The sequence below is a fragment of the Macaca mulatta genome, chromosome 6 (assembly GCF_049350105.2).
Source record: "Macaca mulatta isolate MMU2019108-1 chromosome 6, T2T-MMU8v2.0, whole genome shotgun sequence".
NCBI lineage: Eukaryota > Metazoa > Chordata > Mammalia > Primates > Cercopithecidae > Macaca > Macaca mulatta.
Genome location: NC_133411.1, coordinates 188,895,614 through 188,922,808, shown reverse-complemented (window position 1 = coordinate 188,922,808; position 27,195 = coordinate 188,895,614). Strand labels below are relative to the sequence as shown.

Genomic DNA, 27,195 nt, shown 5'->3' with positions numbered 1-27,195 from the left:
TCTTCTAAAGGGGGTTGAGAGAAGGTCTTGCCTTTGTATCTCCTCTGAGACTGACCACCCACTTCCTGCCAGGGCAGGGCTATGGGAGACGCAGGCCGTGGGGCCGGGTCTGTGTGCGGGGCCAGGCAGCCATCTGCATTGCCATTTTCCAGCCTCCATGTCGAGCATGACGTAAAGTGACAAGTGTTTATGTCAGCACAGAAACACTGAAGGCCCTTCCATCCTGCAGCCTGTGGACATTTCTACTCGGCCACCCCTGAGTATAGGGAGTGTGTGTATAGGGAGGTGGCACCCAGGAGCCCAGCCCAGCAGTGTCTCTGGGCACAGTGATTTCAGGGGGGGTGGCCAGCAGTTGTGAAAAACAGAATGATCTGGAATGTCTCATTGGGAAGACCAAACCCCCTTCTTGCTGCAGGTGCCAGATAAGCTCCCACCTTCAGTGTCCACTGTGCAGCCCAGTCCCCTCCACCAGTCCCAGCATAGCATGAAAAGGCACAGGAGCACCAGCTGCCGGGCTTACTGGACAGGGTGCAGCAGCCCGCATCCCAGGCCAGCATCCCAGGCATCAGGGACATGCAGGATCTTCCCACACACCTGGGATGACATCGAATTAACATGATGAGAAAATTGCATCTTGCGAGTAATCCCAGTCCAGAACCACCATGGGCAAATTTGTAAAACGAATCTGCACACCCTCTTTGCAAAAGGACACACCTGAGTTGAGTCTGCCTGTCCTCACTGGTATGAGCTGCGTGGGGGCGGGAGGCGCACAGAGCCCGGCTGTGAGAAGAGGAACCTCAGTCTGCACATCCCTAGGGTCAGATCTGATGGCAAACCAAGCAGATGCGTGAATCCCCCGCCCTGTTCTCACTGACTGTGGAACATGAATTTGAAGTGGACACTTGCCATTTTTCCACGTGCAGCTTCTCCCAAAGTGTCTTTTCTCGTGACGTGTCAGTAACATGCCTCAGACACAGGTGTGCCTGAAAGAAACCTGCAGAGCCCCGGATGGGGACAGCCTTCAGGAGCGTTGTCAGAGAGCGAGCAGTGGCATTTCATTTTCGCTCGTTTGAGACTAGAATGGTGCAGATTTTAAAGGTCTTGGTGGCTTTTGTGTTTTATCTTTTACCAAGGGCTTTGGGTTGTTTTTTTTTTTTCTTTACGATAGTCTTTGTACTATAAAAATATTTTCAATGAGCAGCTTCAATATAGCATCGTTCAAAAAAACAGGTTTCCCCATTGGGCTCTCAGAGACAGGATGAGTCTACAGGAGGCTAGAACCCATTTGCTGGAGGTTCCAGACACGCGCCTGCATTTATGTGTGTTTGGCCCACCTGAGAGATAGGAGAGCTCAGTTCTGATTGTTGCCGTGTTGTCTATACCACCTCCTTGTCTTCCCAAACCAAAACTCAGACCCCAATGTAGCTTTTTCTCCTGATTTCAGGTCCCACCAAGGTGTACACATTAAATTCCACTCAAGACAGTTTCTTTACTGAAAAGGTATGAAATTACTTGAGAAGAAATAAAAAGTTCAGGCCCCTAGAATCTGTCTATTAATATAACATGTGAATTTCTGGGAAATCTGGGGCACACATTCGCTGTAGAATAACCACGGAGGCATTCCTTGCAGGGGAGCATCCTCAGAACCGTGCTATGGACCCTAGCTCGACACCCTTTTCTGGAAAATCGGGGTCACTCTCTGGCTCAGCTACAGAATGGCCTGTCTTTGTCAGGAGGGACACTAACTTCTCATTAAGGTCATGCTCTTCAGGAATAGAGGAAAATTTGGTTTTTGGTTTCCGGGTTTTTATTTTTATTTTTGTTTTTGTTCTGAGACAGAGTCTCTGGCTCTGCCCCCCAGGCTGGAGTACAGTGACGCAACTTCGGCTCACTGCAGCCTCCACCTCCTGGGCTCGAGTGATCCTCCCACCTCAGCCCACCGATTAGCTGGGACCACAGGCACGCGCCACCACAGCCAGCTAAGTTTTGTGTTTTCTGTAGAGATGTGAGACTTCACCATGTTGCCCAGGCTGTCTTGAATTCCTGGGCTCAAGCAATCCGCCCCCACCTCGGCCTCCCAAAGTTCCAGGATTCCAGTTGTAAGTCACCATGCCCAGCCAAGAATGGCTTTTCTTTTTTAATCCCAAATAACAGCCTCTTCACTAGCTGCTATGCTGGGGGAAATCCCTGCTAAGTCGGGACCCTGGCAGGAAGCGGTCGGGGCTGCTTGTCCGGCGAGCACTGTGAGGTCACACATCGCCACATGGGCAGCGCTGCCCTGAGGCACTTGGGGAGCAGCGTTCTACCTGCTGCGGGTGTGAGGGGGTGGAGAGAGTGAGTGTCTCAGTTCTCGCAAGTCTTGCCACCAGCAGTGGTTATTAGGAAATGTATGATAACCTCAGTCATTGTTGAGGGGGAACTATTTGAAGTAAGGAAGAGGCTGAGGAGTCAGCTATTTACACCACACACCCACCCCCCTGCCTCCAGTGGACTGCTGTGAGCTGGGCCTGTGCCAGGTGAGCAGAACCATGGGCATGTATGGCAGGATGAGCAAGTCTAGGGCCAGGGCAGCCATCAGCATCTTCTGGGAGTTGGTTGTGACTATTGAAATGCAAATGCTTAAGCTTTGGTGATTTTTTGTTTGTTTGTTTGTTTTTGAGATGGAGTCTCGCTCTGTCGCCCAGGCTGGAGCCCAGTGGCTGGATCTCGGCTCACTGCAAGCTCCGCCTCCCGGGTTCACACCATTTTCCTGCCTCAGCCTCCCGAGTAGCTGGGACTACAGGCGCCGCCACCTCGCCCGGCTAATTTTTTGTGTTTTTAGTAGAGACGGGGTTTCACCGTGTTAGCCAGGATGGTCTCGATCTCCTGACCTCGTGATCCGCCCGTCTCGGCCTCTCAAAGAGCTGGGATTACAGGTGTGAGCCACCGCGCTTGGCCAAGCTTTGGTGACTTTTAACATCCTAAGGGAGGAGCTGCCCGTAGTAGCCCTCCTTTCCTGTTATTCCAGGGGGACGGGAGGCCAGACAGCCAGGGCTTCCAGCGCAGGAGGTGGAGCTCAGCAGCCAGTTGTGGTGGTGAGCATGTCTGCCCAGGGCTGCCTGCTCTGCCCTCCTCTTGGGAAGACAAGCTCTGCCTCCAGCTAAAAACTCCTCACAATCCTGATGAGCCTTGCTTTTGCAGATAGGCCCCATCTCCCAGCTCCCCTGGTGGTCCTCAGGCCTGGCTGAGAAGCACATCCACAAGGCACTGTCTTGAGCACTGGTCTGGCACCTGCCAGCCTCCGTGATGCGGCAGCAGCCCCAGCTGCCAGTGAGTCTGATGATATTTGGAAAAGTATTTTTTAAAATGGAAAAGTATTTTTTAAAATGAGATTACTGAATTTTACAAACTTGACATTTTCTATTGGCTTTAGAAGCTCTTCTCATGTTTTTATTCCCCTCACATCCAATCCATTCATTGAGCTACATGCTAAATCAAATTGGTTTTTTTATATTTTTATTTTTTTAGAGACAGGATCTCGCTCCGTCGCCCAGGCAGGAGTGCAGTGGCACAATCATGGCTCGCTGCAGCCTTGACCTCCTGGGCTCAAGTGATCCTCTCACCTCAGCCTCCCCAGTAGCTGGGACCACAGGCTCATGCCACCCACGCCTGGCTGAAGCTAGTTTTAACTGAAGAAAAATCAAAGTGTTCTCTTGCTGTTAACCTTTATTATTGAGGCATTGGCTCTGCTGTAGGAAAACAAGGAGGTGACGTTAATGTCAGTGGTTGACATTAACCGCTGGCAAGTGGCAATGCGGTTCCTTGACAAGTGGTTGCTGCTCTTAAATGTCAGGAAACAAAAACACTGATTTTAGAGATGTAGAATGTAGAAAGAAAAGAGTGGGGTTCTACAGTTAATATCATCAGCAGACTTTTATTAAGCTTTCAGTCTGTGCAAACACATATACTTGAAGTTGGGGTGAATCCGTGACCATTAAAATTTTGGCTGTTCTAGACAATGGGCACATTATCAACCAACTGGGCTGTGAGAACAAATGATAAGAGGGTGAATCTGGATGAGGAGGGACTTCCAGGGCACAGGCGAAGGAGAGGCGTTGCAGCCATAGACAGGCCCAAGCGAACAGTCAAGAGAAGGCAAGGACAGTGGCCAGGAGGCAAGGACAGCACTTCCTGGGCAGGGACCGCTTGCCAGGGGGACCAGACTCCTGTCTCTGGAAAGAAAAGGAGCCGCACTGGGGGTCAGGGAGGCTGGGCACGGCCCCGGCCTGGGATGCCAGTCCTGCCTGGGGCCCAAGGCAAAGGGGAGGCATTCACAGACCCCACCCCAGGCTCTGACACCAAGTGGAAGAGGAGGGAGATTGAGGCAGAAACCTGGGCTTCCAGGCCTGGTGCCCGGGTGGGTGTCGATGGGACCCAGGGAGAGTCCTGTGGGGATACTTCAGGTCTGGGCTGGCAGGGGCTCTGGAAGGAGGCATGGAGGTGCGAACCTGGTGGCCAGTGGAGGTGCAGTGGGGGTGAGGTGGCCAGGGTGCAGACCCCTGCATCAGACCGCCTGCAAAGCTGTGTTTATTTATTTATTTATTTTGAGTCAGGGTGTCACTCTGTCATCCAGACTGGAGTGTGGTGGCGCAATCTCAGCTCACTGCAAGCTCCATCTCCCAGGCTCAAGTGATTCTCCTGCCTCAGCCTCCTGAGTAGCTGGGTTTACAGGTGCATGCCACCACACCCAGCTAATTTTTTGTATTTTTAGTAGAAACGGGGTTTCACCATGTTGGCCAGGCTAGTCTCAAACTCCTGACCTCAAATGGTCCGCCCGCCTCGGCCTCACAGAGGCTGGAATTACAGGTGCGAGCCACTGCACCGGCCTGTTTCTGAATTTTTTTAGAGACAAGATCTCACTCTGTTGCCCAGGCTGGAGTGCAGTGGTGTAATCTCGGCTCACTGCAGCCTCGACCTCCCGCGCTAAAGCGATTCTCCCACCTCTGCCTCCCGAGTAACTGGGACTACAAGCGCGTGCCGCCACACCCAGCTACGTTTTAAAGATTTTTAGAGACGGAGCTTCTCCATGTTGCCCGGGCTAGCCTCAAACTCCTGGGCTCCAGTGACCCTCCTGCCTTAGCGTCTCAGAGTGCTGGGATTACAGGCGTGAGCCACCACGCCCGGTCAGAAGCTGTGTTTTAAGTGGACGTGCCATCTTGTCCTGCTGAAGTATCTCCATGTAATCACAATATCTATGGCACCCAAATCTCCTCCTTCCTTCTCCCTCCCCAACACACCCCCACAGGTATGCACACACTGACATGCGCTGGAGGCAGAATCTCCCAAGGGGGGCTGGTCAGGAGAGGTGTCCCTGATTTCAGATGGAGGTGGAAGCCAGAGTGGGGCTGGACCCGCCCAGTGACATGAGGATGGGGCTTGGGATAAAGCCCTGGGGACACTGACATTTAAAGTGTGGACAGAAGGCGCTACTGAAGGCAATGGATGTAGAAAAGCAATTGAGTACGATTTCCGTCTTCAGAACGGCTGTCCAGCCAGCTCTCACTTCCTGTCCTGTGTTCAGTGCCACCCGGAGGCAGAGTTTAATGTGACTAAAGTCAACATTGGCCACATTGTCAGTGCGTGTGGGGAGATGAGTAAGGGCTCCTCGCAGGGCGATACCCACAGCTGAAAATAGCACCTTCCCCTCCCAGGTCTGGTGAGAGCAGTTGTTACATGTGAAGGGCGTGGAGTCTGGTCTTGTATTTTGGCCTTGTTGGTAAAGCATTCCAAAGCTTCGACACACCCTCCTTTTAACCCATTAGGAAAGGCTGTTGATTGTAATCTTCACGTGGTGCCCTGGGCTATGGTGAAGAGCCTTGCAGAAGAACTGGGAGAAGCCCTACATGGATTTGAAGTATTGTAGCATCAGAAAATCACACTGGAAGAAGGCAGGTGGGGACAAGGTGCCTGTGTCTGCTCCTTGGAATTCCTTTCCTTATTGTCTGAGGCAAGTACAGGGAAAGCAAAGCAAAGCAAATCTGCATCTAGGAGGAACGTTCCCTTGTGAGGCATGGGACTGGCTCCCCTGTGTCTCATGGGGGCTCTGAGTTTCAAGGTCACACTGGCCTCCTGAGGCCTGGCTGAGGCGGCTGGGTTGGGAGTCAGGAGACCCCCAGTAGCCATGAAGCTCCTCTGGGACATTGCTAAAGGTTCACCCTCTTTCTTGTGGGTGTCCTGGAAGATCCCAACAAACTGCACTTTGAAGAAGAGAGGCTGAGAGGGCCTCCAGCCGCCTGCGTTCTCCACAGCTGTGGCCCCACAGCCTGCAGTGACCATGGAGGGGCAGGCGCCATCCGCCTCGGCTGCTGAGTCTTGGCTCCTGTGGTCCCACAAAGACCCTGTGGGGGCCACCCAGTTGTCACCTGGACTCATCTTGGGTTTTCCTTCCCTTTCCACCCTAAGCTCAAGGTATTTTTTTCCTGTTTTTTTTTTCACTCTAACTTGGGGAAGAAGGAAGATCCTTTATGGGGGGAAAAAAAAAACAAAAACAAACTTTGAACGTCCTGCAACTTGAGTTTTAAGCTTTCAGAAATATTCAGTGCTTCTGGCCCGCTCAGACCTCTGCCTGGGCTGCGGAGTTCCTCCTGTTGACTCCTCCTCCCTGTGCACACACCACAAAAGCTCTCGGTGGCCCAGCCACCCCTGAAAGCAGTGCTGGTAGCCAGATGCCGCCCAGGTCCCCTCCCGAGCCGAGGGTGGCACCCCGCCCAGCGCACATGCATTCTCCTGTGGGAACTCAGGGGCATGTGGTGAGCAGGCTCCTGTCAGTTGAGGCGGGGGCTCCTGGCCCATCTTTGCTCTCCTCTCAGGCTGCCCAGCTCCCGGCGGCACATGGTGGCCTGGCAAGGCTGACTTGGCCTCCTCAGTTCTCCACCCATCCACAGATCGTCGCCTTCCCTAGCCACCTCTCTATGGCCACCAACATCTGCGGAGCATCACAGACAGTGGTTCTGAGCTGGGGTTTACAAATTTAACCCAACACAGAGTGAATTCAAATTTGCTTTTGGAACTCCCTTTATCTCCAATTAAGTGCAAGTATATTTACACTATGTGATATTTAAAGGACTTCTCCAATGACTGGGAGGTACTGAACCAAGATGTTTGTAAAGAAACAGTGGGGTGAGGTGGTTAGTAGAGTATAACGTCCTGGCCATTTCTTTTCCTTCAGGTGAGTAAGCGCTCCTTCAGCAGAAAGGCTGCAGGTTGCTGGCTGTGCTCTGTGGACTGGGCCAGTAGGTGTGGCCCAGGTCCAGGTCCTGGCACCTTTGCTGGGTGCCCAGCCTGAGACGACACGTGCCATCCTGGAGAGAAGCAGAGAGGGTGCTGTCTCCGGGCGTTCCTCAGACAGCCTGGGCCTGGCTCGCTGAGCCAGCTGGAGGAGGGGATCTCCTGACTGGGGCTTGGGGCCAGATCTACTGCAGAGAGGCAATAACTCTGTCTAAAGAGAAAACTTGTCCAGTGTGATTACAAAAACAGGAAAAGGCTCCAAGCTAGGAAGTGATATTTGAGGTGTGGAGAACATTCTCACCTGATGGAAGCATCCTGCTCCTGGACAGGAGAAGCTGGTGCAAGCCCGAGGTCACGTGTGTCTCAGTTGTTTTGGACCCTCTGTAGCTTTTACACTCATAAAATATTACAGTTGCCCCTTTCATATTTGGGTCATTCAAAGAGCCCACCTCACTCCAGGCTCCTGCTCACTATGCACAGCATCTCAGAAGATGGCGCACAAAACTCTTTTTCTAACTGTAACACAGGTAATATGGGGTGGGGAGGCTTGGGATATACCTAAACGTGGCACATGACTTGTATTCCACCTTGAGGGATGAAAAGGAAACTATGCACTTGAATGTTAATTAAAATTTTAATTTAATTCATTGGATAGCTTGTGCCAGAAAGAACAGTCAATATTCAAGAAGCAACACTGGTGATTAGCTCAGTTTGGGCCTCCCTGTACGGGGAGTTTCCTTGTCTGGAACGCAAACACCTACAAGTAGAGTGTGAGCTGGTTCTTGACAATCAGATCTCATCAGCCCTTTGAAACGTTCTGGGCAGCGCAGCTCCTCGGTCTGCATGGTTGGTGTAAGTATAATCAAGTAGTGAAATTGTATGGTATACACCTACATGCCAACAGTGTACACCTGTATGTGCAGAATTTGCTAATATAACCATTTCAATAAAAACCGACTGAAAAAGCTGATTTGGCCACATGGAGTATTGTTGGTGGTAACGCGTATCGCCGAGGACTCTCTTGGTTACAAATGACAGAAAACCCAACCAAAACTGGCTAACACAAAAGGGGAATGTAATGGCTCCCAAAAGCCAAAATGCCCGGGGGTGCCTGTGTCAGGCTTGGTGTGATTTGACCCTCAAATGCTGACACCAAGACACAGGCCAACTTTGCTTCCTCCTTGGAAACCCAATTCCCAGGCTCAGCGTGGCAGTAGCCCCAGCAGCACAAGAGCTGCTCCACTTCCCCAGGAGGTGGCCCAGGTCAGAACGGTGTTTCCCTGGCCCAGCTGTCTTGGTTGGAGGCACGTGGCCATCACCAGCCAGCCCCTGTGGTCACAGACAGAATGCACTGATGGCCTCAGCTGGCGTGGGCTCCACGTCCACAGCCCAGGAGTCCATGCATCTTCACCTGACAGACCGGAGCTGAATGTTCTAAGGCCCGGTTCCCACTGCAGAATCATGAACGACACTGCACAGACAGGAGAAGTGAATGCTGGGGGCAAAGGCAGCATGTGTCTGACACGCGTGGAAAAGAGCTGGAGCCAGAACAGTCTGGACAACAGTGCTGCCTTGCCACCCATGCAATAGTATGAACTGACAAATCATCTCATCGTTCTGGATTTCAGCTTTATCATCTGTAAAACAGGGATCATAAAATACCTACCTCATAGGGTTGATGTGTGGGGATTATACTTAAAATAATTTAAGAAGTAGACTTAATGTCATATATCCAGTAACAGTCTAGTATCCAGAATATATAAAGAACACTTACAACTCAACAATAAAAATACAACCCAATTTAAAAACAGGCAAAGGGGCTGAGCACAGTGGCTCACACCTGTAATCTCAGCACTTTGGGAGGCCGAGGTGGGCAGATCACTTGAGATCAGGAGTTCGAGACCATCCTGGCCAACATGGTGAAACCTCCTCTCTACTAAAAATACTAAAATTAGCCAGGCATGGTGGCACACGCCTGTAATCCCAGCTACTCGGGAGGCTGAGGCAGGAGAATCGCTTGAACTCGGGAGGCGGAGGCTGCAGTGAGCTGAGATCACGCCACTGCACTCCAGCCTGGGCGACAGAGCAAGACTCCATCTCAAAAATAAATAACAAAATAAAAAAAAATTTTAAATGGGCAAAGGACATAGACATTTCTCCAAATAAAATATACAAATAACCCAAAAGCACATGAAAAGACGCTCAACATCATTAGTCATCAGGGAAATGGAAATCCAAACCATAGTGAGATACCATTTCCCACCCTCGAGAAATGGACATCAAAAAAAAGAAAGACAATAACAAGTGTTGACGAGATATGGAAAAACTAGACCTCTTTTTTTTTTTTTTTTTTTTGAGATGGAGCCTCACTCTGCTGCCCAGGCTGGAGTGCAGTGGCCCATCAGCTCCCTGTAACCTCCACCTCCTGGGTTCAAGCAGTTCTCCTGCCTCAGCCTCCCGAGTAGCTGGGACTACAAGCACGTGCCACCACGCCTGGCTAATTTTTGCATTTTTAGTAGAGACGGGGTTTCGCTATATTAGGCAAGATGGTCTTGATCTCCTAACCTTGTGACCTGCCCACCTTGGCCTCCCAAAGTGCTGGGATTACAGGCGTGAGCCACCGCACCCGGCCTAGAACTCTTATACACTGCTGGTGGGCATGTGGAGTGCTGCAGCTGCTTTGGAGAGCGGTTTGGCCACTGCTTAAAAAGTGAAACACAGCTGTACCACATGACCCAACAATACCACGCCTCGATAGATGCCCAAGAGAATTAAAAACACATATTCATACAGAGACTTGTACACATGTTCGTGGCAGCATTATTTATAATAGACAAGAAGGGTAAACAATCCAAATGTCCATCCACTGAAGAATGAATGAACAAAATGTGGTGCATCCATACCAGGGGGTATTGTTCAGCCATAAGAAGGAATGAAGTATCAATACATGCTATGACATAGGTGAACCTCAAACACATGGGAAGGAAAGAAGCCAGACACAAAAGACCACATATTGTATGGTTCCATTTATATGAAGAAATGGCTAGAAAGGGAAAAATATACAGAGACAAAACAGATTGATGGTTGCCAGGGCAAAGCTGGGGGGAAGTGGGGAATGGCAGCTAATGGGTGAGGGGTTTCTTCTTTGATAAAAATGTTCCGGAATTAGTGATGATGGATGTCCAGCCTAGTGAATATACTAGAAACCACTACATTTTGCACTTTAAAAGGGTGCATGTTATGGAATGTGAATTATATCTCAGAAAATCAAAAAGAACTAAAGCTTAGCACACACAAAGTGCTCAATAAATGTCTGTTCTTTTTCTTCTTACAAAAAATCATTCTTGGCCGGGCGCGGTGACTCACACCTGTAATCCCAGCACTTTGGGAGGCCAAGACAGGCGGATCACGAGGTCAGGAGATCGAGACTATCCTGGCTAACACTGTGAAACCTCGTCTCTATTAAAAATACAAAAAATTAGCCGGGTGCGGTGGCAGGCACCTGTAGTCCCAGTTACTCGGGGGGCTGAGGCAGGAGAATGATGTGAACCCAGGAGGCAGAGCTTGCAGTAAGCCTAGATCACGCCACTGCACTCCAGCCTGGGCGACAGAGTGAGACTCCATCTCAAACAAACAAACACAAAATCATTCTCGAGGAGTGGTCTCCAGGTCAGCAGCATCAACATCACCCAGGAGCGTGTTAGGAAGGCAAACACCCTGGGAGGGAGGGGCAGCAACCGGTGTGGTGGTTTGTTTTGTTTTCAGATGGAGTCTTGCTATGTTGCCCTGGCTGATTTTGAACTCCTGGCCTCAAGTGATCCTCCCACCTCAGCCTCCCAAGTGGCTGGGCCTACAGCAGCCTGTTTGAATCAGCCTTCCAGGTGATCCTAATGTATGCCCAATTTGAGAACCACTGGAATGAAGGAACAAGACAACTCCTTACCTCCTCTCAGGGTGTTAAAAAGTGCAGATCTTCCAAATTCTTTTTTTTTTTTTTTTTTTTGAGACGGAGTCTCGCTCTGTCGCCCAGGCTGGAGTGCAGTGGCCGGATCTCAGCTCACTGCAAGCTCCGCCTCCCGGGTTTACGCCATTCTCCTGCCTCAGCCTCCCGAGTAGCTGGGACTACAGGCGCCGCCACCTCGCCCGGCTAGTTTTTTGTATTTTTTAGTAGAGACGGGGTTTCACCATGTTAGCCAGGATGGTCTCGATCTCCCGACCTCGTGATCCGCCCATCTCGGCCTCCCAAAGTGCTGGGATTACAGGCTTGAGCCACCGCGCCCGGCCAAGATCTTCCAAATTCTTTCCCTCTAGAGAGCCCAATGACAATATTAGTTCAAACTTCCAAGATGTTGAAGCAAGCCCACCTCTGCATCTTGAAAGCTGATTCCTATATCCAGCAACATTGCAGAAGACTGCAGGTCACTCTGGGTGTCAACTGCGTGTACCTACATCCATCACACCAAGATTCTTGATCACCAATCACAGAAACCCACCTGGAAGCCAGGTCCAGCTCCAAGGATGGTTTAACCGCCCCCTTCCCTCTGCTCTCTAGCCAGATCCTGGTGAGGGCTCTGGCCAGCAGGGTGACCCCACATCCCAGTCGACCCCGGACAGCATGGATCCAGGCCTGTTGTCCCAGGTGGAGTTGACAGCTCCTTTCATGCAGAAGGCCGGGCGTGGACTGGTGCTACCCCTGCAGGTCAACACTGGGAGACCAGGGTCCCGCATTCGCGTGCAGCCCGCCTCACGCTTGCACACAAGCCGCCACTGGCCCGGGGGCCAGCCCAGACCCCATCCTCAAGGCCGGCCAGCCTCCGTGACCCGTCTGTCAGGGGAGGAGCTGCACTGATTTCCAAGGATGCAGCCCGTATCAGGGCCTCCTGGCACTCGCCCTGCGCTGGACGTTTTTTCTAGTCTCCGGCCCCAGTGTCAGAATTCTGAGAACTGGCCAGGCGCGATGGTTCATGCCTGTAATCCCAGGACTTGGGAGGCCAATGTGAGCGGATCACCTGAGGTCAGGAGTTCGAGACCAGCCTGGCCAACATGGTGAAACCCCGTCTCTACTAAAAATACAAAAAAATTAGCCGGGCGTGGTTGCAGGCGCCTGTAATCCCAGCTACTCAGGAGGCTGAGGCAGGAGGATCACTTGAACCCGGGAGGCAGAGGTTGCAGTGAGCCAAGATCGCGCCATTGCACTCCAGCCCGGGCGACAGAGCAAGCCTCTGCCAAAAAAAAAAAAAGAAAAAAAAATTCTGAGAATTAGGAGGAACTGCAAACCCTTTTCCAGGTGCCCTTTGCAGTGCTAACACGCCCCGGGTTGCACGCAAAACCAGCCAAAAACAGCCAAACTGTGCTTCTTTATATCTATCTTTCACATTGCACAGCTTTCAAAACGCCAGAAGCTCTACTCTGCACAGCGGCTCCCCTGCCTGCGGACTGGGCCGTTCCGTTCTGGGTCCAGGCCGGAGGCCGGCGGCTGGACCGCTCCAGGAGGCCAGGCGGGCGCGCGCCCGAGGCCGGGGCGGAGGGGGCGGAGGGGGCGGTGCGGGCCGCGAGCCGGGTGCGTGAGCGCCACACGCCCGCCAGGGGGCGCCGCCCGCCCGGCCCCGCCCCGGCCCGCTCGGCACGCTCCGCTCCGGGACGCCGACGGCGGCCGGCGCTTCCGCCTCGCGGGCCTCGGCCCGGCGCGAGCGGCACCGCGATGTGGCTGAGCCCGGAGGAGGTGCTGGTGGCCAATGCGCTGTGGGTGACGGAGCGGGCCAACCCCTTCTTCGTGCTGCAGCGGCGCCGGGGCCACGGCAAGGGCGGCGGCCTCACGGGTGAGAGGCGCGCGGGCGGCCAGGCCTAGGGACGCCGCGGCGGGGCCGGCGGCGGGCGGGTCCGGTTCCGGCCCGGCCTCTGCGCGTCGCGGCGGACACGCACGCCAGTGCGCGGCGGGGCGGGGGCTCGAGGCCGGGACCCGGGAGCCGGGCGCGGAGGGGCCGGGGCGGGGAGCGAGGGGCTGGCGGGAGGCGAGTGCGCCCTGGGCGGGCTCCGCCCGGTTTCGGCGCCCGCGAGCCCCGGGAGCCGTGTCGCTTCCCGGGATTCCACCGCCGAAAGTTAGCGAGGCCGCCCTGTCCTCATCCTCCACCTCAGTTTCCCCCGGTGCCTCTAAGGGGCCAAGTGACGCCAGCGCACGTTTTCTTGTGCCGTCTTCTTCATTCCCACCTCACCAGAGTATCGCCCTTTTAGCAAGATCGGAGGTCCCGGAGCCGGCCGCACCCCCATTCCCCAGCTCCTCCCCCGCCTTTCTGCTCCTGGCTGCTCTCAGCGCTGCCCACCCGAGGCTTTGGGTAGCAGCCCAGGGTGTTCCTGCCAGCTCGCCAAGGTGGCCCTGTGTGGGCCCGGGCGCCACCACCACGCAGGCTGAGGCCCTTGGAGTCGTGCGGCCTGTGGGATCCGGGGGAGGCTCACAGGCCCCTCCAGGCCCCTCCCTCCGCAGGGGTTGTCCCGGGCCCCTCGTGCTCCAGGGCCCGCGTCCCGCACTGCAGGAGCCCGGCTGGCCCAGGCTCAGTGCCTTTGCTCTTCGGGGCACCGATCGTTGCCCTGCAGGAATGCGGTCCCAGTGTTGCCAGGTCGTCCAGTTTATCAAGACCTTTTTCTGCGAATCATCCTGATTTTCAGTGTTAGCAGCTAATAGCCAGATGCAGACGGAGGCTTCTCCTGGGCCACACTTCTTCATATGGAAGAGACTGTTCTGTTCCCAGGAACACTCAGTGTTCCCTTCAGCTTCAGGCTCCCTCCCAGTGGGCCTCGAGGATCTCGGGCTCCTGTGCTGGACCCGCCTCCTAGATCCAGCTGTTCAGTGGGAGTTAGTTGGCAGCCCTTGTGGCCAACCTCAAAGCTACTGCAAGCCCGTTGAAGAAGGCAAGGGACCGGCACCTTTCCTTCCGCCAGCGTGCCCGTGTGTCATACTCGCCGGTGTACTCCGCCAGCGTGCCCGTGTGTCATACTCGCCGGTGTACTGGGAGCACTCGCGCTGTGCTCGGCAGGCTTCCGCAGGTCATCTCATTGGATGGGCGGGTGCAGGTGCAGCCCGGCCTCAGTACACCTCCTTCCTGCGGGCTCTTCTCCTTTCCACCTCACTCTCCGTGTCCCCTGGGACCATTCTTTGAACCCTCTCCCCACTGCTGGGTTTGGTGTGTCCTGCTGTGCCCTCTGACAGGGCCTTCCTTGTGCCATCATGGGCATTGTGGCCTCCGAGTACTGTCCTCCCTGAAGAGGAGGGGACGGTGATTTGGTTTTATTCAAGCCATCTATTAAAAACATGCCAACCTAGACTTTTCATTAAAGAATCTGAATAGCTAGCTTGGCCAACATAGCAAAACCCCGTCTCTACTAAAAATACAAAATTTAGCCGGGCATGGTGGCATGCGCCTGTAATCCCAGCTCCTCAGGAGGGTAAGACAGGAGAATCGCTTGAACCCAGGAGGTGGAGGTTGCAGTGAGCTGAGATGGCGCCATTGCATTCCAGCTTGGGCGACAGAGCGAGACTCTATCTCAAAAAAATATTAATGAACTGTGAAGCAAAAGTGTTAAAATTGAGTAATAGCAATAAAAATGGTTCTGACATCAACAGGAAAACTGGTAACAAAATATTTTCAGATCATGTCAAAAGCAGCACTTAGTTAAAAGGAAGAAAAAATTTCAAATAACAACGAACAGGTTTTTAGATTGCTTGATAATTCAATTAGTGAATCAAACGACGGTAAAAAACTATATTTCCTGCTGATTTGTCACTGCAAATAGTGGCACTGACAAAGATAGCATTACCAAAAAAATAAAATCTAAAAACAAAGATAGCATTGCCACAAACTGGTTAATGTGTGTCATCTATCAAATGGGTGTATGTGAGGAGAAGAAAAACTTGAAATGCCGTAAAATGTTTCAGTTCAGAAATGAAAACACTTTTATCAGTATTTTCCTAAATTTCAGAATTCTAAGAATTGACATCTTCAGTTATGAGTTTTGAGGCTAAAAGAAACTTCCTTAAACGGTCGGTAATAAAAATCAGTGAGTCATGGCAAAGGGAAGACTATCTTTCTGTTCTTGATACGGAAAATGATGTTGCAGAATCATTGTCCTGTGAAGAAGCGATGAGTACACGACCAAACACGCCTGAAAGTCTTATTTCTGGAGGTGTGTCTGGCAGTTAACCATCGTGTTGGTTTTCTGGATTTTGTGATATTTGTGATATTGTTCTTTTTTAGCTTTAATGTGTAACGCAGTCTAAAGCAATACTTGTTTTGTAGTCTAATTTGGTATACTTAAAGAGGGCTTCCCAGAATTGTTTAAGCTCTGACCCCATGAAACTTGCCTCTGCCTCCGCCTGCAAGCGTTTCTGAGTCAGGAGAAGCAGCAGATGCTTCCAGGAAGAAGCAGAAGGGGATTTTTTTGTTTGGGATCAGACGCTGGCTGAAGGCCTTTGACCGCGGGGATAATTCAGGACGTTTCCCTCGTTGGGCTGGACCCTTTGGGTAGCGCCACCATCGTTTCTGCCTCCGGCCAGACTCAGCCTTCAGGGGCCTCAGTCCGGCCCTCCCCTCACCCACCATGTCTGTCTGCCCTGTTCCCAGGTCTTCTCGTGGGCACCCTGGACGTGGTGCTGGACTCCAGTGCCCGCGTGGCCCCTTACCGCATCCTGCACCAGACCCAGGACTCCCAGGTCTACTGGACAGTGGCGTGTGGTAGGTGCCCTGAGTGGTGAGGGGTACTGGGCAGGGCCTGCCCTGGAAGAGCCGTTGCCAAGAGGAAGGGGTGTGTAGCCCACATGCCTGGGCGGTGTTCCCTGCTGACAGCACAGTCCAAGGCTGCAAGAGGGAAGTGGAGGCGGCTTCGCTTCCATCTTAGAAAGGCAGCTCCACTGGTCATGGGGACAGAGTAGGAGAGGACAGCCCCATGGAGCCCCGCGTACCTCTGGGGGTGCAAGCATGGGGCTAGCCAATGTCCACGTTCTCATGCCACCTTTTCTCAAGGTAGATATAGCTGGCCTCATTCAAAGACTCCATATTTGCAAATTGGCCTACTCAATAAAATGTATTTGCAATCCCCACATCGATACTTCCAGTGATTTTATGGTCATTTGGAGACATGGACATGTGTACATTCAAAGCAGTGAAAAATTTGAGTCACCTGATGCCCATGTCCCCGGCGGAGGCAGAACAGGGCGACACTCTGCCTTCTTTTTTTTTTTTTTTGAGACGGAGTCTCGCTCTGTAGCCCAGGCTGGAGTGCAGTGGCCAGATCTCAGCTCACTGCAAGCTCCGCCTCCCGGGTTCACGCCATTCTCCGGCCTCAGCCTCCCGAGTAGCTGGGACTACAGGTGCTGCCACCTCGCCCGGCTATTTTTTGTATTTCTTAGTAGAGACGGGGTTTCACCATGTTAGCCAGGATGGTCTCGATCTCCTGACCTCGTGATCCGCCCATCTCGGCCTCCCAAAGTGCTGGGATTACAGGCTTGAGCCACCGCGCCCGGCCCACTCTGCCTTCTTGATTCAGCTGTCACACCGCACTCGTGTGTCTTGTTCACGGTCTCTGCAGTGCCGTGTTTTCCCGTGTTTGTGCTCATTGCTGTTGACTTGGCTGTTTAAAATGTCTCCTGAGCATAGCGCTGAGGCGCTCTTGTCCGTAAGAGCAAGAAGCCTGCGTTGTGCCTTGTGCGTTACAGCAGCTTCGTTCAGGCGTGAGTGACAGTGCTGCTGGCCATGAGCTCAATGCCAGTCAGTCAGGGGCACGTATTAATAAGGCCTGTTTAAACAGAAACACGTGTAAACAGTTACGTATCGGTCAGTTGAGAAAAGTGTGATTAGAGGCTCGAGGAACCGAACCCTGTATTCCCCCGGAGTACTGGTTCAGGATTCGCTAACTCACTGATCGCGGCCACCTTACAGAATCTAACCACCCGAAAAACGAGGATCCGCTGTGTCTTGGCTGAGGCTCTCTGCGTGCCTGGTGGATGGGCCTCCCGTCCCACCTCCGGGCAGCTGAGAACGATTCAGGGTGTCATTCACTCCTCATCCTTGTGTTCGTTCAGCAGAGGCAAAACCCCAGAAACGGGTGCTGGGGATGGGGGAGCCAGGCTCGGCAGACATCTCCCCTCATCTCTTTGCGCTTCCCCTTGGGGCTTCTTCCCTGATTCTTTGATGGGAGCAAACAGTTCTTCCGGCCTTTAAAAGTGGCATCGTGCTGCCTTCTCTACATTTTTGTTTTGTGTGTTGTTTTTTTTGAGACGAGATCTCACTTTGTCACTCAGGCTGCACTGCAGCCTCCGCCTCCCAGGCTCAAACAATCCTCCCACCTCAGCATCGTGAGTGGATGGGACCACAGACACGTGCCACTATGCCCAGCTAATTTTTTTTTGTATTTTTGGTTTCGCCATGCTGCCCAGGCTGGTCTCGAACTCCTGGGCTCAAATGATCCTCCTGCCTCAGCCTCCCAAAGTGCTGGGATTACAGGCATGAGCCACAGCACCCAGATTTTCTCTACATTTTTAAAAATTTCCATTGGGCCGATGGAGGACAGAGCCCCCCCTCCCTCCTAGGTGGGGCAGACACTAGGTAGGAAGGTGGCCAGGACAAACTGAAGAGAGGGACTTTAGCTACTTGTCTGCCCAGCAGGAGCCTAGCTAGCCAGGGACCTGGAGTCTTGTAGGAAGCTCCAGCTGCTATCTGTGGATACCTAGATTCTCAGGAAAGAGCTGGACTCATTTATACAAAGTATGGCTGTGTCTGATTAGTCACATACATAGCAAAGGCCACATTAAGTTCTTTCAACTTGAGGAAAGTATAAGTTAGCAAGCTTGCAGGCACATAGACTGTTTCTAGGACACATAGGAGACTTAGTGACTCTCCCTGTTGGCTTCAGGGACAGGTGGAAATGTTCACTGACACAACTGTGATTCAGCCTGGACGTTTAATTTTTTGTTTTTTACCAGGACCATTTATTACTTTCTTCATGCACATATTCATCAGTTTAAGAGGGAAAAGAGGAAGCAGCTTGAAGATTCTCGTCACTTGGATTTAGCTAATTAGGTTGCCCACTTTCATCTCGCTTCTTTGAATGTGTGTTTAGGACCCGGTGAATTTATGATTTTTCTTTTACTTCACCAACCTCTTCTAGGTTCTTCCCGCAAAGAGATCACAAAACACTGGGAATGGCTGGAAAATAACTTGCTCCAGACACTGTCCATCTTCGACAGTGAGGAAGATATCACCACCTTCGTCAAGGGCAAGATACACGTAAGGTTTACTCGCCACTCCCTGTTCTCACCCTTCCCTGGCTGGCAGTGTTCTCGTGTATTATCCTATTTAATCTTCACGATGTAGGGTGCGTCCTCATTTTACAAAGGTGGAGACTGAAGTGTCAGTGCTCTTTCTCTTGGAGTTGAGAGGGGCAGAGAACTCGTGACCCAGGAAAACCCCTTCTTACCCTGGCTGGGCACTGGAGGCTGCTGAAGCCTAGTGCGGGGTTTCCATTCCCACCCGGGTGCCTTGGAAAGCGTGTGCAGATAGACAGTTCTGTTTGCCAGAGGAGATGCAGGAAACAATAGGATATTTTGAGTTATTTTTTATTATAAAACTAACGTTATTTTAAAAGGCACATGCCCTTTACCCCAAAATTCCAATCCTTGGAGTTTCCCCTACAGTATATTCATATATGCAGAATATACAGTTTCAAGGGCCAGGTGCAGTGGCTCACACCTGTAATCCCAGCACTTTGGGAGGCAAGGCAGGAGGATCCTTTGAGCCCAGGAGTTTGAGACCAGCCTGGCCAACATAGCGAGACCTTGTCTTTAAAAAATATATATGTATATATTTGCATATGCATGTATGTATAAATAATACATGTATACACATATATATGTTATATATATAAACACACAGTTTAATATGTCTCCCACCAGACTGTGTGTATTAGCAGAAAAACTGGAAACGGTGCCTCCCGGTCCCATGATAAGGGAGGAAAGCAGCTGTTCTCTCTTCTGCAACATGAGAATAATAATAGGTGCTGTGGCATTGACTGAGCATACACAAAGTGTGTACATACGCTGTGCTAAGTGCTGCATGTTCAGGGGACTTGTTAAGTCATGTATGCTATACTTAGTGCAATATTTTGCTGCCATCAAAACAATGGTTATGAAAATTGTAGCAGTGTGTAAAAACTCATGGTGATCTCTAGGTTGTTTCCTCTTTGGGGATAATTAACAGGATAATGAGCATTTATCTGAATGTATGTGTCTTTTTTTTTTTTTTTTTTTGAGCCAGAGTCTCACTCTGTTACCTAGGAAGGAGTACAGTGGCACAATCTCAGCGCACTGCAACCTCTACCCCCTAGGTTCAAACGAATCTCCTGCCTCAGCCTCCCAAGTAGCTGGGATTACAGGCACGCACCACTATGCTCAGCTAATTTATGTATTTTTAGTAGAGACGGGGCGGGTGCCAAGGCAGGCAGATCAGCTGAGGTCAGGAGTTCGAGAGCAACCTGGCCAACGTGGCAAAACCCCATCTCTACTAAAAATACAAAAATTAGCCAGGCATGGTGGCGTGCGCCTGTAATCCCAGCTACTCAAGAGGCTGAGACAGGAGAATTGCTTGAACCAGGAGATACAGGTTTCAGTGAGCTGAGATCGCACCACTACACTCCAGCCTGGGCGACAGAGTGAGACTCCTTGTCAGAAAGAAAAAAAAAAAGGCCGGGCGCGGTGGCTCAAGCCTGTAATCCCAGCACTTTGGGAGGCTGAGGTGGGTGGATCACGAGGTCAGGAGATCGAGACCATCCTGGCTAACACAGTGAAACCCTGTCTCTACTAAAAATACCAAAAAAACTAGCCAGGCGTGGTGGCGGGTGCCTATAGTTCCAGCTACTCAGGAGGCTGAGGCAGGAGAATGGTGTGAACCCGGGAGGCAGAGCTTGCAGTGAGCCGAGATCGTGCCATTGCCCTCCAGCCTGGGCGACAGAGTGAGACTCTGTCTCAAAAGAAAAAAAGGAGTAGAGATGGGATTTTGCCATGTTGGCCAGGCTGGTCTCAAACTCCTGACCTCAAGTGATCCACCCACCTTGGCCTGCCAAAGTTCTGGGGTTACAGGTGTCAGTCACCGCACCTGGCCCGAATGTATATGTCTTGTTCTTTCTGTTAGGTTATTTCCTTAAGTTAGAGTCATGGGAAGGCTCTTACTAGGTCAAAGTCGTGTGGTACAAAGTTGCTTTGGGCAGGCCCTTGTGAATTCCTGATACCAGAACTTCCCATGCCTGGACAGACATTACCAAGTTTCTCAGCTCTTTTCGGTGCACTTAGGGGTTCAAGTTGAGACCTCGTTGCCTCTGTCTCCAGGAAAACAGGTGGAGAGAGTAGAAGCAAACCTTTACTCTCTGGTGAGCAATTGGGCGGTGATAATAATAGTAGTTGTGGCATTATTCACTGCCTCCTATATGCCAGGCCCAAAAAACGCATCAGCAGAAAAAACTCTAAATGACTCATAGGCCAAGGAAGAAATGGAAATTAGAAAATATTTAGAATTGAGGCAGGAGGATGGCTTCAGCTGTTGGGTTGAGGCTGCACTCCAGCTTGGGTGACAGTGAGACCCTGTCTTAATTTTTTTTTTAAGTCTCTGCTCACAGCTGGTGATGACAGTAGTTCAGGGAGTTGCAGGAGCTTTATCTGGAGAGTCACACAGGCAGCATCTGTCATCCATGTGCCTTGACTGCAACCCAGCAAGAGCCGCTGACTGCTCCCACCTGTGCCTGTAGCCCTTAGACCAAGGTCCATGAGTCCTGGGTTCCCTGGGCCTCTCTGCTCCACGCTGTGACCTGTCCAGGACTGTGCAGGGCAAGCCCTAGTCCTCTTGTCTTCCTCCAGGGCATCATCGCAGAAGAGAACAAGAACTTGCAACCCCAGGGAGACGAGGACCCCGGGAAGTTCAAGGAGGCCGAGCTGAAGATGCGGAAGCAGTTTGGGATGCCTGAGGGCGAGAAGCTGGTGAATTACTACTCCTGCAGCTACTGGAAGGGCCGCGTGCCCCGGCAGGGCTGGCTCTACCTGACCGTCAACCACCTGTGCTTCTACTCCTTCCTGCTGGGGAAGGAAGGTGAGCCAGCCCCTCAGTGTGCCCCAGCCCCCACACCCTCAGCCCCTCCCTGCCCTCAGCCTCCAGATTCTCCATCCCCACATGGCCACCAGAGGGATCTCCCTGAAGCCCAAATGCCACCTTCGCAGCCCAGGGTGGGACTGTCCAGCCTTGGCCAGGCGTCCACCTCCTCCCAGCCGGCTTTTACCGTGCCCACCCCTCGCTAGTAGGGTTCTCCACATGGCGACTCCACATGCCTGCCCTGCCCTCTTCTGCTGAGCTGGTGCATTCGGGCACACGTCTGCCCCGAATTCCTGGGATTCCATGCCATGCAGTGCCTTGGGTGTGTGCCACAGCCCTCATCTGCTGCAGGTCCGTCTCTGCAGACACCCCGGCCACAGGATGCCAGCCTGGTTCCCCAGCAGCTCCAGAAAGAGCCCCCAAGGCCTTAGCCATCCCCAAGCCCACCACGCCCTCCTCCCTCCTCGTCTCCCTCAGCCCACAGCCTCCCTGTGTCCCCTCCTGCCCTTGCCACTTACCTGTCACAGCCAGGTGGCCAGTCACCTCCCGTCAGCAGGGGCTGGGTCCTGCTCTGTGTTGGCCATGCTGTGCTGTGACTGTTCACACATCACTGCGCTCCCACTTAGGGGAGCTGCGGGGTGGGTCTTGGTGGTTCACCTCCGCACATTCGTTCCTTTCCCCTTCAGCCACTAGTGGGGCAGACACCGTGTGTGGTTGGTCTGAAAGGCAGTGGACACCTCAGTGGCCTGGTCCCTCCACATGGAGGGCATGACCCAGCCCAGCCAGGCCTGGGCATGCAGGAAGTGCTGCCCCCAGAGAGCAGTTCCCTAGGGTGGGTCTGGGGTACAGATGGGCATCAGGAGCCTCACCCTGCCAGGCCCTGACCCGCGGTGTGTCTGTCCCTGTGGGCACAGTGAGCCTCGTGGTGCAGTGGGTGGACATAACGCGTCTGGAGAAGAACGCCACCCTGCTCTTCCCCGAGAGCATCCGTGTGGACACTCGCGACCAGGAGCTCTTCTTCTCCATGTTCCTCAACATCGGCGAGACCTTCAAGCTCATGGAGCAGTTGGCCAACCTGGCCATGCGGCAGCTGCTGGACAGTGAGGGCTTCCTGGAGGACAAGGTCCTGCCCAGGCCTGTCCGCCCACACAGGAACATCTCAGCCCTGAAGCGGTGCGTTACCCTCCAGGGCTGGGGTGGGCTCATGTGAGCCAGGTTTACTGACCTTGGCTGGGACCTGCCTGGTCCAAGTGTGTAGACCTGGAGAGGGTGTCCACATTTACCCCTCATGGGCTCCCCACTTGGGAGGGAAGCCAGGTAAACAGATCATTGCAGTACCGTGTGGAGAGGCAGCAGGAGATAGCAGTGATGTCCTGACCACTAACGGGGAGGAGGCTTTTCACACTTTACTCCTCTTGGCCCTACGATGGGAAGGGTCTCTTACCATCCCTAGGTATCAGACAAGGAAGCTGAGGCACGGAGAGGTCAAGTAAGTTGCCTGAAGTCCTCAGTGAGCAGTGGAGCCAGGATCTAGCCACTTCAGCCGGGGTGCTGTGACGCCCCCAGAAAGGCTTTGGTGAATCTGGGCTCAAGTGCACGGCCTCCGTCCCACCGTGATTGATAGCTCTCCTGTATATCCTGAGACTCTGGCCAGAGGACCCTCCCAGCCATGGGACCCCAGGGGTCCTGAGTTTGATGTGGAAGCAGACCTCTGGGTCTGAAGCCAGCCAAGGAGCTGGGCCATGTGTGGGTCTGAGTCCCTGCTGCCCTGTCCAGAGGACTGATGGATAGGAACGCATCATAGCAGCCGGCCCTCCCGGGCTGCTTATGTTTGAGCTTCTAGGTTGTAGCTTATGGGAAACTCAAGAGGCTGGCCAAGATCTCTGAGGTTCCCTGGGTCCCACAGCCAACCTGAGCACAGCCAGATTCACACCCATGTGTTCAGCAACCTCATTCCAGCCAGGCCATTTCCTGCATTGCACCCACAGACTATGGTCTAGGCCCAAACTCTGTGGTCCACCCCCAGAAGCAGAAGATTGTGCCAGCATGTTGCCCTTAGGGTGTGGGTGCTGGTTGGCCGTGGGACCTTTTGGAAAGAACAGTAGAGGTGGAGCATGGCCATGCTGGCACTGCCGGCGAGGGTGCAGCCAGGCCCTGCTTAGGCCACGGCAGCCCAGGCCAGGCAGGAGGCTCCCTTTGGGGCTGGGAGGGTTTATGTGAACAGAGCCACCGAAGGGGTGGGGCCCTGGGCCAGGCCACTGTCACAGCCATGAGATACACAGGTGTGCGCGTCTGTTAGCAGCCGCATGCTTTAGTTTTAGCTCCACACTTCCCTGTGGGGAACTCCTCACCTAGGCTTCAAGGTGAAACCTGGGGTTAGGCCTGCCCAGGGTGGAAGAGCTGCCCGGAGCCGTCCGTCCGAGTGGGACTAGTGCAGACGCTCTGGGCTCTGCCTGCCCTTCAGTACCGAGGGATGGGTTGCACATTGCCCAGGCCAGCGTCTAGGTGTCCTTTTCAAAGCAGTCTCAGGATACATTGCTTGCTGGCCACTTCTCCGCTGGTGTGTGACTGTCCCACCTTCTGCCTGGTGACTCAGCGTGCATCTTCTATTGAACTCTCAGGTCCCTGAGCGGGACTTCCTCCAGGGAGAGCCCCAGGGATCCTGAATCTGATGTGGAAACAGGCCTGGGGAGGCCCCAGGCTTCCTTGAGAGTGTGCTGGTCCTGACTTTGTCCCCTTTCCTCCTGTCCTCCCACCTTGTTTCCCCAGAGACCTGGACGCCCGAGCCAAGAATGAGTGCTACCGAGCCACGTTCCGGCTACCCAGGGATGAGCGGCTGGACGGCCACACGAGCTGCACCCTGTGGACACCTTTCAACAAGCTGCACATCCCTGGCCAGATGTTCATCTCCAACAACTACATCTGCTTCGCCAGCAAGGAGGAGGACGCGTGCCACCTCATCATACCCCTGAGGGAGGTCAGCATCCCCTAATTGAGAGGCCAGGGCCTTTCTATCCCTGAGGGGTCAGTCAGCTCAGGGACCAGCCTGTCCTGCTCTGCCCTGGCTTACTGGGGGGCATCTGGGAGGAGGCCCTAGCCCAGACAGCCACATGTCACTCAGTGATGGGACAGGTGGAGGATGTAGGCCGAGTGAGCCCCTCCACAAGCACCTGCCCTGTGGGGGAGGCAGGTGACATGGTGGGGGCACACTGCTTGCCCTCCCGGGTACTTGCATGAGTTTCCGTCAGGCTTGCCTTCTGGGCCCTGCAGTTGAATTTTGGCAAAGCACTGCTCTGTGGCTGGGCTTAAAGGACCCTGTTCCTGCACCGGTCCCACATGTCGTTCTCAGAGGCCACCTCACCAGTCCTCTCTGGACACACCACCTTGGCTGTGGCTCAGGCTCCAGCAGGCCATCAGAGGTCGGCTCTCCCCTGTGGGGCGGCATTGGCTCTCACTTGCTCCTTCTTGGGTTTCTTGGGCCTCCACAGTGACCCTGGTGGGAATAAGGCCATCCGTCCTGCACTACAGTGAAGGGTGTGGAGCAAGGATAGGGCACCTTGCCCAAATAGAAGACATGAGACTGAGTCAGGACAGGTCCCAAGGACTCCTTTTCCTTGTGGCCAAGCAGGGCACTGACTGTTGAATTATAAGAAGAAGCAAGTGAGATTCTTTTATTTTTATTTATGTATTTATTTATTTTTGAGATGGAGTCTCGCTCTGTTGCCCAGGCTGGAGTGCAGTGGTGTGATCTCTGCTCACTGTTCATGCCATTCTCCTACCTCAGCCTCCTGAGTAGCTGGGACTACAGGCATCTGCCACCATACCCGGCTAATTTTTTGGATTTTTAGTAGAGACAGGGTTTCACTGTGTTAGCCAGGATGGTCTTGATCTCCTGACCTTGTGATCCGCCCACCTCGGCCTCCCAAAGTGCTGGGATTACAGACATGAGCCACCGCGCCCAGCTGAGATTCTTAAAGACTTTCCTGCCATTTGCACAAATCCCTCAAGGTGTAGCTGTAGCTGAGAATAGGTGTGGGAGAGTTGTTGCCTCAGTTTCCCCAAGAGAAGTCAGAGGGAAGGAACTCAGAAGAGCCACAGCTCCAAAAGCTCCAGGTTGAGAGGCTCAGGTGTTACCCGGACCCCACATTCTATTAGCACTAGGGCCCTGTGGATCTGTCCCGGGCACTGTACTGACCTGGCCCCTGGGCCTAGGGGTCTTCCTGACACCTGAAGCTCCATTTGAATTTCTCTTGCCGGGCCCTTGACATCTCAGATGGTAGAACCCTGGTGGAGCTCGGGGAACAGGACCGGCCCACACTGGAGGGCTCGGGGAGCAGGACCGGCCCACACTGGAGGGCTCGGGGAGCAGGACCGGCCCACACTGGAGGGCTCGGGGAGCAGGACCGGCCCACACTGGAGGGCTCGGGGAGCAGGACCGGCCCATACCGGAGGGCTCGGGGAGCAGGACTGGCCCACACTGGAGGGCTGAGTTTGCTCTGGTGATGAACCCTGCAGCTGGTCAGGGTGGAGGCGGCCAATGCCGACCCCTCAACACACCCGCTCCTCCACGTTCCCACCTGCAGGCTCCTGCACACGCAGCACACTCTGCTGTGGGTGTAGTGGGCTCTTGAATTTCACTCCCAACCACGCCTTTCCGTACTTCCCTTGGGAAGTGACCCCTCTTCCACCCTTTGTCCAGGTAGAAACCACGTATCAGCCTAGATTCCAACCTCTCCCTCCTTCCTCTGTCCTACCTACAGCATGTCTTGCCAGCTCACCCCTCAGAGCTCAGCCCTTTCTCTCCATGGCTGCCACCTAAGACACTGTCATCTGCTCTAGCCACTCCCTAACCACACTTAACCCCCACCTCTGCTTTGTTTTTTTGTTTTTGTTTTTTTTGGAGACAGGGTCTCACTCTTGCCTAGGCAGGAATGCAGTGGTGTGATCATGGCTCACTGCAGCCTCGATCTCCCGAGCTTAAGTGATTCTCCCACCTCAACCTCCCAAGTAGCTGGGACAACAGATGTGTGCCACCACACCTAGCTGTTTTTTTTTTTTTTTTTAACAGAGACAGGGGTTCGTCTTGTTGCCCAGGCTGGTCTCAAACTTTTGGATTCAAGTAATCCTTCCTCCTCAGCCTTCCAAAGTGTTGGAATTACAGGCAAGAGCTACCACACCTGGCCCAACACACTTAGCCCCTTTACAACACATCCTCCCACAGCAACCAGCAAAATTTGAAATGTCAGTCAGAGCACGTTGGCAACCTGCTTAGAGTCCTCTAGTGTCTTCTCCCACCTGCCTCCTGTGACCTGTGAGGCCTTCTGTGTGCCTCTGCCCCGGCACACCCCATGTATATGCTCACACACAGACATCAAAAGTGCACACACACTCCCCACTGCGTCCCCAGTCATGCTGTCCTGGCTTCTCTGGCCTTCTCTTCCTCCCTCAGGCAGTCCCACCCCGCTCTGCAGGGTGACTGCTGTGCCCCTGCCCATCTCTTCCCCAGCACTCACCTGGCTGGACCAGGTCTTAGCTCAGTGGCCGCCTCCCCTGGGGCCACCCAGCCTTCCCCCTTCCCAGCACTCACCCCTGCTGACTGTGCTCAGCTGGTGCATCCCTTGTCCGTCTCCCTGCCAGGCCTGGGGCTCTGCAGAGGTGCCCGCTGAAAGTCTGTCCTGTGCCCTCCACACCTCAGAAGGGTTCAGGGCCAAGCTCCAGGACCCCTGCTATCAAAAAGTGTTCCCTGGGAACAAGTGCAGGGGACAGTCCTGCAAGCAAGGGACCGCTTGCCCTGCTTTAGGACAGC

At 53.4% G+C, this 27,195-nt stretch overlaps 1 protein-coding gene across 4 annotated transcripts in view; it reads left to right on the top strand.

Annotated features, from left to right (window-relative positions):
- Window positions 1-12,888: 12,888 nt before the first annotated feature.
- Window positions 12,889-27,195, top strand: part of TBC1D9B (TBC1 domain family member 9B) — a 42,334-nt gene continuing 28,027 nt past the window's right edge. For all 4 annotated transcript variants that reach the window (XM_028850011.2, XM_015141637.3, XM_028850010.2 and 1 more), the window contains exons 1-6: window positions 12,889-13,085; window positions 15,882-15,992; window positions 18,424-18,542; window positions 21,161-21,389; window positions 22,304-22,562; window positions 24,159-24,366. In XM_028850011.2, coding sequence (XP_028705844.1) covers window positions 12,968-13,085; window positions 15,882-15,992; window positions 18,424-18,542; window positions 21,161-21,389; window positions 22,304-22,562; window positions 24,159-24,366 — 1,044 coding nt within the window. In that variant the 5' untranslated portion in view covers window positions 12,889-12,967. The remainder of the gene's footprint in view (window positions 13,086-15,881; window positions 15,993-18,423; window positions 18,543-21,160; window positions 21,390-22,303; window positions 22,563-24,158; window positions 24,367-27,195) is intronic.